The following is a 12,684-nucleotide window of genomic DNA, read 5'->3' on the forward strand; positions in this document are numbered from 1 at the left end:
GGGGGGGGATGTGGGGGGAGCCCACAGGCTCTGAGTTAGGAGGAGGATTAGGTTGACCTTCCCTTGCGCCCTGCCCCAGAAAGTGAAAGAGGAGGGATGAGATCATCACCAGTCCAACTTCAGATCTTCCCCCTTCTTGGAGTCTTGAGTTAATCTCTGCTCCTCTGAGCGCTTTCACTGCCCGAGGGCCCATCTGGTGATAAGAGTCACTGGTAAACACTGGCTGAGCCAGCCAGCTTCTGCTCAGTGCCAGGCACTGTGCTCTGTACTCGGGAGGGAAGAGATCGCAAAGAGCTTGAGCCCGAGGGCGTCAGTGGACCTGGAATAGAATTGTGGCTCCCGAGACCCCAGGCAGGTTTAGGTGAGGTTTGAGCCTCAGTTCACTATCCATCCTTAACAATGGTTGGGAAGATTAAGTGAGCTCAAGTGTGGAAAGTGCTGTGGGTCTGTATCCAGCACATGAACGGCCAACGCAGAACAGTTATCATTCCTGCCTGACCATTCCTGCCTTCCAGTTCAGGAGGCTGATCTTCTGGGTTGAAGGGACCCTGCCAGTCACCTATCTAGTCCAACCAGCCACGGAGTTAACTGACAGCATGGATGTCTGTGTGTGTACAGGCACAGGGTAGGAAGAGATGCCAAGTGCCAGTGAGTTTTGCAGAATCCTGTGTTACAGGAACTCCAAACAGGGAGCCGACGTTGAGGCTGGGAAGTTAGGAAAAGGCGTCACGGTGCTACTGTGCCTTGAAGGCTGGTGGGACTTAAGAATCCAGAGAGGAGAGGACGGGCATCCGGGTGGGAGCAGCATGAACAAAACTCAAGGGCACAGATACACCAGGGGCGTCTGGAGGATAGAAAGTGGAAGGTCCCCGTGGGGAAATTACAGAGCCATGCTTAGAGAGGCGGGAGGGCGCTTAGTGGGAAGGAGATGAAATAGCGCACCCAGGGAGCCTGTGGGTCCTGGAGAGGCGGTAATGATCTTTGAGGTGGTGTGTGTCTGGGTGGGGAGGTCTGGTGACAGCCGTGCTTTTGGGAAAGTTTTTCCAGCAGAGGTGTGGACTAGACGCAGGAGGTCAGCGACGTGTGGGGATTCACTCCTGGGCGGCAGTAACGTTAGTGGAAATGGAGAATAAGGCCCGGAGAGGAGAGCTTTTACAGAGGAAGAGCCTCCAGGCTCAGTAACTGACACAGTTGCGAGAGGAGGGGGAGGGGTTAAAAAAAAAAAAAAAAAGCCCTGCTGTGTTGGGGAATGACGGTGTTGCTGACAAAATAGAGAAGTCCAGAAGGGGAAATGGTGTGGACCGGAAGAGGCGGGTCCAGCTGTCAGCTTGTTGAGCAGCAGGTTCCAGGAGGACCTTCTTTCAGCTGGAGCTGTCATTCAGTTAGAAATGGGGGATGGGTGGCAGGAGAGGGCCTGGGCTTGAGGTGCGCGTACGTGCCTTGGTTGTATGTGGTGATACTGAAGCCCCGGGGACACTTAACACAGGAGGGGCCGGGTCCCTGGAAGGAGCCTTGGACCAGGGGGAAGAATGGCAGGAGAGTCACAGATCGGGGTGGCATCTCAGAGAAGAGGATGATGGCCGAGGAGCTCTTCAGTGGGGGTCTGAGAAACACGATGACTAAAATAAGGCCGGAGATTGGATGATTCGGAAGCTATGTCCTGTGGTGGGGACAGAGTTGAGCAGAGAGTGGATGGTGAGAAAGTGCAGTTGCCAGAGTGGCCTGTTCTCAGAGGTTGGCAGGGAGAGGAAGGCGTGCGCGTGTGTGTGCGTGCGCGTGTGTAGGGCTGACAGTAGGGGAGGAGGGCTCAGGTATGGGTGGGAACCAGGGGGAACAAGGCCCGCCCCCACGGCTTTCCCAGCCCGGAGACCCTGGACGGTGTGGCCGCAGTCTTGGGCAGAGAGGAGCGAGAGGGAGCTCGAGCCGGCCAGCTCCCAGCCCCTCGGTCACGTAGGAGGTGAGGTCATCCGTGAGAGCCAGAGCGTGACGACGCAGTTGGGGGCTGCAGGAGATGCAAGGGTTTGGAACAGCTGCCGTGGGGAAGGCAACTGGGAACCCACAGGAGCCAAATACCAGACAGCCGAGCTGAGGCTGGAGGGCTGGAGGGCGCTGCCGTGTTTGGTGAACTCCCTCTGCAGCATTCAGGGGTCTCTCCACCTACTTTCTGCAGTTGGGAGGCAGAAGCAGGAAGTGGGTGGTGGCGTGACCCAGGGCTGAGATTGGATCAGATAAGCGATGGTGGCTGAAGGTGGCAAGGGTGGCCGTGAGAGCCTTGTAGGAGTCGATGGTCGAGGGGCTGGGCTTCAGGGGAGGCAAGCCAGAATGGCTGGATGCAGAGGGCGCATGGAGAGGGTTGGGAGTCAGAGGAACCAAAGCCTTTCTGAGCAGGTTCGTTCAGTAGGTGTGGATGGGAAAAGGGGGAGGAGGTGATGGTTGGGAGGTCAAGCCCAGGGTCTTGGAGGCAGAGACCAATAAATCTCAGGTCCAGGGTGTCCCATGGTGGAAGGTGCCTGAGCTGGAGGGACGTTTGGAGCTGTTGGAGTTGCAGAGGTCTGAGTGCCACGCGTGTTGAAGCTGGGACATCGGTGCTCGCACACAGAGAGGGAAAACAGTGGCTGGATTGAGTGTGTCGTGGGGGAGCGTGGGTACCCAAGGAGGGCCGATGTCTGAATAGTTCATACTTCCAAAGAATGGAAGAGGCATTTAAGTGGCACCAGAGAGAAAGGGCTGGCTGTGTCCTCTTTGTCCCCGAGATGCCAGGAAGGGATGACTGGGAGAGGAAAAGGTGAAGCTTACATAGAAGAGGGGGCTTACAGGGGACTTACACAGTCAGCTACGGGCAGGAGGTAGCAGGAGTCCGTGGGGAAAATGGCTGAGAGCTGGAGCATCAATCGATCTGTGCTTCCCCGGCGGATGCAACTCTTCTATGCAGACAGGTGTGAGGGTGGTAGAGCCAGGGCTGAGGGGAAGGTGGCCACGGGGAGGAGGGAGCTGGGAGGCTTTGAGTTCCGGGTGTTAGAAGAGTGAAGGCATGGGCAGGTAGAGCATTCAGTATCGGGGGCCTCGGTCCCGGGGGGACTTAGTAATGGAGACCCACCCAGCATTCCCGTGGGACCGTGTCCTGGAAATGCTGCTACAGGCCGGGCAGCCCCTGCGGCTTCTCCTCCCGGGAGATCTCAGGGTTCCTGGCGCTGCCCCCCTAACCTCACCCCCACCCCCAGTCTCCAGCTGCCTCAGGATCCCCTAACAGGAGGGCTGGGCTGGCCTAGAGAGTGGCCCTTCTCTGAGGCCTACTGGGGAGGGACCGGGGTCAGGTGGTCCAGGAACCCCCTCTAAGGAGGGACCCCAGGACCTCTTCGTGGGAGCTGGGGGCTGGGCTCTTGCAGACAGCCCTGGGGTTTAACCTGACTCCCGCCTGTGTTGTATCCTCACGCTGACAGGGGCTGCTCGGCAGCCGGCGGGACGGGTAGGTGTGTGCGCGCGTGTGGGTGCACACGCCATCGCGTGCCGGTCTCTTCACGGGGGCCATGTCCCAGCATGCTCTGTGGAGTTGACGCGTGGCCTGGTGTGTTCAGTGCTTCGGTGACCTGCGCTGCTGTGTGCGTGGCCTGCGTCCTCTCCGTCCTCCTGGCCTGCCTGTGACCGCCCAGGGGCTCCGGGCAAAGCGGGTGGAAGTGTCGTCCTCTTCCCCTTCCTTGTGTGGTGCTGGGCCTTGGGGAGGGAGGACGAGCAGCCTTTTGGGTCCAGCCAACTTGAGTATCTGGGAAACGGGAGGGGAGCTGGTCCTTTTTGGAAGGAAGTGGGTAAGGCCGCTGGGGCGGGTCCTTGGAGGGCGTGACCCTTCAGAGAGTGTGAGGAAAGTGTTGGGGTTGCAGGTGCGCTCCTCTGGGGCCCCAGGAGCCTTGACTCTGAAAGAGGTAGAGGAGCTGGAGCAGCTGACGCAGCAGCTGATGCAGGACATGGAGCATCCTCAGAGGCAGAACGTGGCCGCCAGCGGTGAGCCCCCGCCCGCCCGCAGGGACATCTCCTCCGTTCCCGTGCTTTCCGCTGTCTGTGGTTCCACTCCCTGCCCAGGCCAGCTCAGCCCCTGCAAGCTTCACGCCCTTCGTCCCATTCACTTCCATCTCTGCGGCTTTCCCAGAGTCCTGTGGCCGGTGTCACCAGCCCCTGGCACGTGCTCAACCCGCGGTGCGCGCTCTGGGGCAGCTGTTCCACATCGCCTGCTTTACCTGCCATCAGTGTGAGCAGCGGCTGCAGGGACAGCAGTTCTACAGCCTGGAGGGGGCGCCGTACTGTGAGGGCTGCTATACTGTGAGTCAGGGTCGGGCTGGGGACACCCGGGGCTCAGCCCGGGGTGGGGGGTGAGCGTGGGGCAGATATGCCCTGGCAGCTGGCCCGTGGGTGCCAGCTCCCTGCCAGCCTCCTGCTGCTGCCTCCCCAGGACACCCTGGAGAAGTGCAACGCCTGTGGGCAGCCCATCACTGACCGCATGCTGAGGGCCACGGGCAAGGCCTACCACCCGCAGTGTTTCACCTGTGTGGTCTGCGCCTGCCCCCTCGAGGGCACCGCCTTCATCGTGGACCCGGCCAACCGGCCCCACTGCGTCCCCGACTACCACAGGTGAGGATCCTCCACCCCTCCACCGGGCTCTTCTCTGGGCACCAGCTCCCATATTTCTGGGAGCCGGGCTGCCCCCTGACCCCAAGGCGGCTCCAAACCCCTGGACTTGCTTTCTGTCCCCACATCTTGTCTGTGGACAGCAGAGACCAGTTCTTCTGGACTGAGCTGGCCAGCGGCCTTTGGCCAGGATAGCAAGTCTTGCTGCTGGCTCGTCCCCTTCCCCTGGCCCGTGGCTCTCTTTATTTTGGGTGTGGTCTTGCATTCAGCACTGTGTGCTGGAGTGACTTCACCTCACACACAGGCGGGATTCTAAAAGTTCCTTTGGAGATCAGCTGTTTGGAACTCGGGTTTCCCCTTAGAAACGGTGTTTACAAGGTGGCGACTTGCTCAGGCCACTGGCAGAATCCCGTGATGTAGCTAAAGGAGGGCGGGAGCAGGGACGCTGCAGACTCGGATTCCCACCTCTGAGTGTGTGGGAGGTGTACGTTTCAGGGCTCCGCTTTGGGTGGCCAGCACATCACACCCCTCTGTGCCCCTCAGCGGTTGGGCAGAGGCAGCCACGTGGTGCGGGGTAGGCGAGGGGCAGGGTCCCAGGTGTGGGGTCCCAGGTGTGGGGTCCTATGGGGGTGCTTTCTGCAGGAGCTGCAGGGTGGGTGTGGCAGGGGGTAAGGACCAGTCTGCCATCTCATTTCCCTGCACTCTTGGGGGCAGCGCCGGTGCCCCTCGCCCCCCATTCTGACTCGCACCCGGCTCTCTGCCCTGCAGGCAGTATGCCCCCAGGTGCTCCGTCTGCACAGAGCCCATCATGCCCGAGCCTGGCCGAGAGGAGACCGTGCGTGTGGTCGCCCTGGACAAGAACTTCCATATGAAGTGCTACAAGTGTGAGGTCGGCCATCACTCCAGCCCCCTGGGGATGGGAGGTGGTGGGACGCTGCTCACCAACTGAGCGATGGACAGCGCCGGGCCCTGGAGCAGATCAGTGCTGCAATTTTGAGGGTGGACAGTGGCGGCATCCACGCCCTCCCAGCAGAGATGCTTCCCCGTCACTCCAGGACAGCGGGGTGTGGGTCCTCTGTGAGGTCACTGAGTTGCCGATAAACCAAGAAAGGGGACTGACCGATGGGAGGGAAGCGTGTTGTTTTGTTTTGGTAGGGCTGGGGGTCTCAGTGAGGTTAGGCAGAGTCAGAATAGAGGGGAGACAGGTGGGAGAGGCCGCACATCCTTTATTGGGGTGGGCGCCTCGGAAGCGGCTCTGCCCACTGCCCGTCCTCCTGGGGAGAGTCCTAGGGGACAACAGTGAAAGTGTGGTGATGGAGGCGGGGATAGGAGTGGAGGCGGCTGTGATCTGGGGGACACAGACAGCGAGGGCATGACTGAGCCATGAAGCGTCCGGCCTTCCTAATTTAAAGAGGGGAGGTGGGGTGCTTAGGGGGCCTCCTCATCAGTGCACTCTTTTTCCTTCTCCCAGGACTGTGGGAAGCCACTGTCCATTGAGGCGGACGACAACGGCTGCTTCCCCTTGGATGGCCACGTGCTCTGCCGGAAATGCCACACCGCCAGAGCCCAGACCTGAGTGAGGACTGGCCCCCTTCTTGACTGCAAATCCATTCCCCATTAGCAGACCACCCACAGTGAGAACACCTCCCCCCTTCACCCTCCCCACAGTTAATTTTTGATGTCGAGCCCTTCCCTCCATACCAGACCCCACCCCAGTATCCCTTGTGCCCTGATTCAGGGCCCCACCCAACATGACCTGGGGCTGCAGAGTCCCAGCCCTGGGGTCCAGTCCTCCCCGATCCTGCAGGGACCACCCATCATCGTCTAGGTACCCCACCTGAGGGGGCACCAGACTGAGCGCTGCTGCTTTCACTGCTGCACCGATGCCCTCAGCTGGCCCTCTAGCAGCCTCTTATTCTGCTTGCTGAGGGCCAGGAAACGCCCTGACCTGCTGGGAGGCTGGGCTGGGCTCACCAGCCTGGACGTTCCCACCCACCCCTGTGCTGCCAGGTTGTGGCTACAGCTACAAATAAAAGATGTTTTCCAGAATTCTTAGTAGTTGACTCTTTTATGCCTACAGCCCTCGAGGGTGAGATGGAGGAGAGAGGAATAAAAACCCTGGGGTAAAGTTGAAAATTCAGTTTCTGTTTATTTACAAAAATATATATGTATATGTATATAATATATATTAAACCCTCCCCCAGCTCCCACAATTATCTTTTCACTTCTACCCGCCCCCCCCCCCCCCCTCTTTCAAAGACGAACATGCTGCTGCCATAGACGACGGCCGAGTGGTGGTAGCGGGGAGCAGGAGGGGTCCCAGTGGTGAAGGCCCTGGTGGGGGGAGAAGGGGCAGTGGGTGTCGGCAGGGGGGGGGCCCCCCCCCCCCCCCCCCACCTTTTTAAAACAATAGGCTTCCTGGCTCCAGGGGCAGTTCCTCAGGGAAGGGTGGACAGGAGCGGCACCAAAGTCTTACAGGTCGAGGGACCCTGGTCCCATCCTTGCTCCCTGAGGACAGGGTGGTTGAGGGGAAGGCTCAGTCCTTGAACCCCTGAATACTGCAGAGAATGCGCTTCTGGTGTGCCGGCTGTGTGATCCCCATCTGCGCCAGGTCCCTGTGGGCAAGGAGAGGGAATCGGTGAGTCTTGGGCCTCAAACCCCAGCAGCCCTCCCCCGCCCGGGCCCCCAGGGTCCTCACTCGGCCGTCAGATCCAGCACACACTCCATGGTGTCCAGCCCGGCGGAGTGGAAGTGCAGGATGTAGCGTTTCATTCGGATGGACTCCAGCCATTCAGCCACGCTCCGGTAGGGGATCCCATCTGAGCCACTCAAGCTGGGCAAGCGAAGGGTCACCCTGTGGGACATGGGCTACCTCAGTCACACGCAGGGGGATGCAGGGCTTTCCTGAAACTGGGGCTCTGCCTCTGTGCATCTGCAGGCAGCATTCAAGTTGGCTGTCTGAGCACAGAGATTATCTAGACTTTGTGGATTAGCCCAGCCATTGTCAGTGAACCCATTTCCTGGCCGGTTTCCTGGCAACAGCAACAGGGCAGGCTGACAATCCTGCTGCACTGACAGACCTGGGGCAAGCGGCAGCCTTGGAGGTCCAAACGGAAGGTACCACCAGCCCATGTGCACTGCAGTGGCCAGCTTTGGGCAACTGATGGGGGCCAGTAAAGACAGGAGTATCAACTATCCCATCTGAGAGGAAGCAGGAAGACGAGGTGAGCAGAGGCCCTGGAAGGCCAGTGTGGTCTTAGCTTTTTTCAGGGTGGCCCCCCGAGTTCTGTGAGCAGCCCCCTGCTTGCCACCTCCAACCCTGGCTGTTATTCTTGCACTCTGACACCCACAATACAATGAGTGTTCCTGTCCTAAAGCCAGCCAGAGCCAAAAACCATTAGTAAAGTAAATCTGCTGGGGGAAAAATATCCAGCATTCCAGAAAGATTAGCACATGCGGTCTCCAGTGTATAAGGGAGTTGTGCTCCAAAAGATAGTTCCAAAAGTTGGAACTTGGAGCACATTTTCTCCCAGAAACAAGGTTATATATGGTGGTTTGATACAGAGGCCAGCACGCCAGGGCTGCTTTACCCGATAAAGCACTTGAAGCCTTGCCCGTCTCCCATCTTACCCCCGCCCCCCCGCAAACAGTTGATTCTCCATATTCTGGCAATGTTTTTGGTAAAACGCAATGATCATGTCCCTCCCATGGACAGTTTTAAAAAAATTGGTCAGTAGTTCTCTAGGCTCAGGATAAAGTCCAAATTTCTCTGCACCCTGCACTATTTGCAATTGGCCTGCCCTCAGCTCCCCAACCCTTGCTGGCTACAGGATCTGGGCGCCTTCCCAGATCCCACAAGGTTGCCCCTCTCAGTCACGACACGCATCCCCCGTCTGCCTCTGGTTGGTTTCTCTGTCTTCCCTACCCCATTCTAAGTGACCAAGCTCACTGGAGCGGGTATCAGGTTGGCAGCTGCTTATATGTACTTTGCCTCTTAGCGTGTTTGCTTCCCATCTTCCATCAAACCAGAGCTATCAAGGGCGAGACTCCACATCTCCTCCATCAGAGCGCTGTCTTCCCAAAGGTGCAGATTTGGGGCTGCCTCCTATGCCTGCTCTGTCGGGAGCTCCACAGTCCCAGCGCTTGATGGATGTGGCCAAATGTCCATTTCCGTTCTCCTAGATCTGCCCTCCCCAGGGTGGTTACCTGGGATCAAAGTTGGCAATGGTTCGCAGGGAGTGGGGGTTGGCGTGCAGATGCTCCAGCTGTGCCTTCAGCTGGTGGAAGGGGGGCCGATGGGCACAGTCATGGACCCAGCAGTTCTTCATGAGTTCATAGAGGCGGGCAGGGCAGTCCACGGGCGGGGGCAGCCGGTACCCATCCTCAATGCTCTTCATTACCTGCAGCGAGGGAGAGGGCGAGAAGCTAACCCGGCAGGCCACGAGGAAGCTCTGTTCACACAAGACCGTTGCGGTGGAGTCTCTAGACCCCCTGACCAGGATGGCCATAGTCAAGACAGCAGGGCATGAGGTGAAGGGGACGAGAGTGGATAGGAATGCAGACAAACTGTGGGTCAGAAAGAAGAAATGAGGCTATTTGCAGGCAAGGGCCATGGAGGACTTGGGGAGGGGATGAGATGTGTGAGAAACACCTGGGCTCACCTCCTGATTGCTCATCTCCCCATAGGGCTTGTCCCCAAAGCTGAGCACCTCCCACATCACGATCCCAAAGCTCCACACGTCGCTGGCCGTGGTGAAGATCCGGTGGGCAATGGCTTCGGGGGCTGTCCAACGGATGGGGATCTTTCCTCCCTAATAGGGCACGTGGGGCAGAAGGCTGGTGTGTTTCAGGGCACAGAAGGGCATGGGAAGTTATTGTGTCCACATGAGCATGCATCGTGTACTGTGTACATACTGACTGTACGTACGGCATGTAAGTGTGTGTGTGTGTGTGTGTGTGTGTGTGTGTGTGTGTGTGAATGTGTATGTGATAAGTACAAGGCTCTAACCTGGGTTTCATAGGTGCCATCAAAGTTGTCCAGGAGGCGGGTCAGGCCAAAGTCAGACACCTTGCAGCACAGGTTCTGACTCACCAAGATGTTCCTGGCAGCCAGGTCCCGGTGGACATAACTGTGGTCACTGAGGTAGTCCATGCCAGATGCTATGCCCTGCAGCATGGCCACCAGCTGCCCAGGGACCAGCTGGTCCTCCCGTTCCTGCAGCAGGGAGTGGGCAAGTTAGGGATGGCCTGGGTCTCCTCTTCCTGGACCCAGAGCCAATGCCCAGGGCTCCGTGGCTCAACCCTCTTCCAAGCTGGTCCTCTGCCCTCCTTACCCTCAGGAAGGCATCCAGGGCTCCATTCTGCATAAACTCCGTGATGATCATGATGGGCTTTCCTGAGACACAAAGCGCACATCACACGGCAGCTTCCACCCCGTCTCCACCCAGAACCAGACTTCCTGCCTCTGACAGCACATCTCCCTCCACTTCCTGTGGCCTCCCCGCTCCTCTGCCACTCCCTCCCTGCACGCTCTTGGACACCACCCCTCTTCGTACTCTTTGTGACAACGCCTTCCAGGTGCAGAATGTGCGGGTGGTTGAACTGGCCCATGATAGTTGCCTCTCGAAGGAAGTTCCACCACTGGCCGTCGGGAGATGTGTCTTTCAAGGTCTTAATGGCCACAGTCTTGGCACCCTGGCTGGGGATTCTCAGGGACCCTCGATATACTTCCCCAAACTCTCCTGGGTGGAAAGAAAACAGGGTCATGGCCAGATGCGTTGTCAGGCTCCCCAGGGGGACAGGCAGCGATATCTCCAGTCCTCCAGTTCCCTTTTCTTCTCTGGACCAGAGGATCAGAAACATGATGTACCTTCCTCCCTGAGACAAGGGCTTGGCTGTACGCCCCAGGACCAGGGGCCGGGAGTCTGGAACAGGAGTGCGGCTTTGCAAACTGTTCGGCACTGTCTCCCCAGTTAGCAGAGTTCTGATACTCGGGAGGTGCTGGGTGAGTGGGGGTCATGCAGTGGGGCAGGGTTCTGTTCATGAAGGGCAGGCTGGTCAGGGCCAGTACACAAGTGACCGGGGAGGCTGACCACTGCCGCCTCTCTTCCGCAAGCTCCTCCGGTCACTTGGCCACACAATCAGCAAAGACACTGCTGAGCTTTGTTCTCTGTTCAGATCCATTTTCCCTGGTGACCCAAGGGATCGGGGCAGCCCAAGGACACTGGGCCCCTGGTGGGGTGGAATGTGGGGCTAGGGAGGCTCTGAATCCCTCCCATGTTTGGGAACCATCTGAGAATAGCCCTGAGCCTAGGCACAGCAACCCCTCTCCTGACAAAGATGATGTGTTTAACGCTCTTTATCAGAAATTCCATAACCACAAAAGCAGATGGTGTAGGAGGCGGGAGCTGCTCCAGGACACCTGATAAGGGGGTTAAAACATGAACACAGTGGTTGCAGGACACGGGGTAGAGCAGGGAGGGAACTCATCTGGGAGCTCTTGGGCCAGAGGAGAGGCCGGCTGGGCTCCACTGGGAAAGGCCGGAAGGAAGGGGCCTGCTGGCCGCTCTGTGCTGCCACACAGACGGAGGGGACCACAGGGCTCACCTTCCCCTATGACGGTGTCCACAGCCAGCCAGGCCGGGTTGAGCTCCTGGGTGAAGTCCAGGGCTCCCTGGGCAGGGTCCTCATATGCCTGGAGGTCCACGTAAGGCTTCAGCCACAGCTTGTCCTCTGCGGGGAGACAGAGAGAGCTCAGCCCAACTCCAGGGCTCAGGAGTACTGGGGGGAGGGGGAGGGAGGGGCCGGCAGACCCCGGGGCTCATTCTTCTGTTCCCTGAGGAGTCCTGTCCTGGCTGAAGTGAAAGACAGTCTCTATCCTCAGCAATGACGTCTGCATAGCGCAGCCCTTCCTCCTGCTGTCTACATGCAAAGCTCGTGTGTCCTCACCATCCAGGGCCCAGAGCTGGGGGCCAGAACCCACACCCGAAAGCGTGTTCACGGCCGCAAGTTACCCAATCGTCCCATGGCTCATTGACCCTAATTCCTCGCCTCCCTCCCCACCGCTGCTCACCGTACCCCTCCGGTCACTCACAGCTCGGTCACTCACAGCTCGTTCGCATTCCCAGACAAGCCTCGCTCCCGCTCTGTTACTTGGATGGCCCCTAGACTCCCCTTTTGTGGGGCACCTAATGAGGTGACCAGCAGGAAGCCCACATGCCTGGGAGGGCTTCAGGGAGCCTGCGGGCAATCACCCTCCCAGCCAGCCTCAGCCCACAGACCCAGCCAGGGAGGATGAGGAAGGCTTGCCCGGAGCCCGGGTGCCGGTGCAGTGGCACCAACAGCTAACGGGCGATTGCACAGAGCCTCTGGGGGACTGTCAGTACGAAGTTAATTAACCAAAGTTAATTAAGTAGCAAAACACAATAGCCCTGGGGACGAGAGAGAGCCCACCTGTGCCCCCAGAGTTGTCCTAGCAAATGTGGGTCCCTTGGTCCCGTCCCAGTGGCGCCTCCCAACACACACACGTGGGCACACACAGGTGCTCCTGGCTCACCTCTGTCCCCATCAGCGACACGATCACTCTGCCTCTGCCGCCTCTGGTGCCGTCGCCGCTGAGCTTTCCTGTGAGGGTTGGGGACCAGGTTCTTCAGGGGCCCAGGACCACCTCCGGGGCCCAAATGTGCTGCAGCTGAGATTTCCCCAGAAACAGCAGGGGGTGGGGAGCGGGTGGTGCGGGGACACTTTGGTACTAGGGGATGGGAGGGCTGCTGGGCTGCATTCAGCAGCTTCTGCCAGGGCAAAGGGACCCAGGGTGGTGGAAGCGGTGGGGTGGGGGGGAAGGAACAGCACCTGGAACGGAAGACAAGCATTCCGAGAAGCAGAGCTACACCCAGCAGCAGCCCAAAGATGATGGCCACGATCTCTCCTCCAGTCACGACCCTGGAAACTATAGGCACGTGGGGGGAAGAAGTCTGGGGGTGCTCAGAGCCCCCAGGGATGATGGAGGCTGGCAGGCACACGGTGTGTGTGTGTGGGGGGGGGGCGGGCTCTCGGTGGCTTTGGGTG

At 59.0% G+C, this 12,684-nt stretch overlaps 2 protein-coding genes across 4 annotated transcripts in view; one reads left to right on the top strand and one right to left on the bottom strand.

Annotated features, from left to right (window-relative positions):
* Positions 1 to 6,663, top strand: part of ZYX (zyxin) — a 26,619-nt gene extending 19,956 nt beyond the window's left edge. The window contains exons 5-9 of one of the 3 annotated variants that reach the window (XM_007466648.1): positions 3,876 to 3,996; positions 4,142 to 4,311; positions 4,442 to 4,620; positions 5,386 to 5,506; positions 6,089 to 6,256. In XM_007466648.1, the coding sequence (XP_007466710.1) occupies positions 3,876 to 3,996; positions 4,142 to 4,311; positions 4,442 to 4,620; positions 5,386 to 5,506; positions 6,089 to 6,193 (696 nt within the window). In that variant the 3' untranslated portion in view covers positions 6,194 to 6,256. Of the gene's footprint in view, positions 1 to 3,875; positions 3,997 to 4,141; positions 4,312 to 4,441; positions 4,621 to 5,385; positions 5,507 to 6,088 lie in introns of all 3 variants that reach the window. The other 2 variants (XM_007466646.1, XM_007466647.1) reach the window with 2 other exon arrangements.
* Positions 6,664 to 7,153: 490 nt separating this feature from the next.
* EPHA1 (EPH receptor A1) overlaps positions 7,154 to 12,684 on the bottom strand; it is a 15,342-nt gene continuing 9,811 nt past the window's right edge. The window contains exons 9-18 of the mRNA XM_007466651.1: positions 12,469 to 12,565; positions 12,173 to 12,240; positions 11,224 to 11,349; positions 10,173 to 10,358; positions 9,951 to 10,012; positions 9,626 to 9,832; positions 9,279 to 9,428; positions 8,824 to 9,017; positions 7,316 to 7,471; positions 7,154 to 7,232 (exon numbers count right to left, since the gene is read on the bottom strand). Of these exons, the coding sequence (XP_007466713.1) occupies positions 7,154 to 7,232; positions 7,316 to 7,471; positions 8,824 to 9,017; positions 9,279 to 9,428; positions 9,626 to 9,832; positions 9,951 to 10,012; positions 10,173 to 10,358; positions 11,224 to 11,349; positions 12,173 to 12,240; positions 12,469 to 12,565 (1,325 nt within the window). The remainder of the gene's footprint in view (positions 7,233 to 7,315; positions 7,472 to 8,823; positions 9,018 to 9,278; positions 9,429 to 9,625; positions 9,833 to 9,950; positions 10,013 to 10,172; positions 10,359 to 11,223; positions 11,350 to 12,172; positions 12,241 to 12,468; positions 12,566 to 12,684) is intronic.

The sequence above is a fragment of the Lipotes vexillifer genome, unplaced genomic scaffold (assembly GCF_000442215.2).
Source record: "Lipotes vexillifer unplaced genomic scaffold, Lipotes_vexillifer_v1.1 scaffold71, whole genome shotgun sequence".
Classification (NCBI taxonomy): Eukaryota; Metazoa; Chordata; class Mammalia; order Artiodactyla; family Lipotidae; genus Lipotes; species Lipotes vexillifer.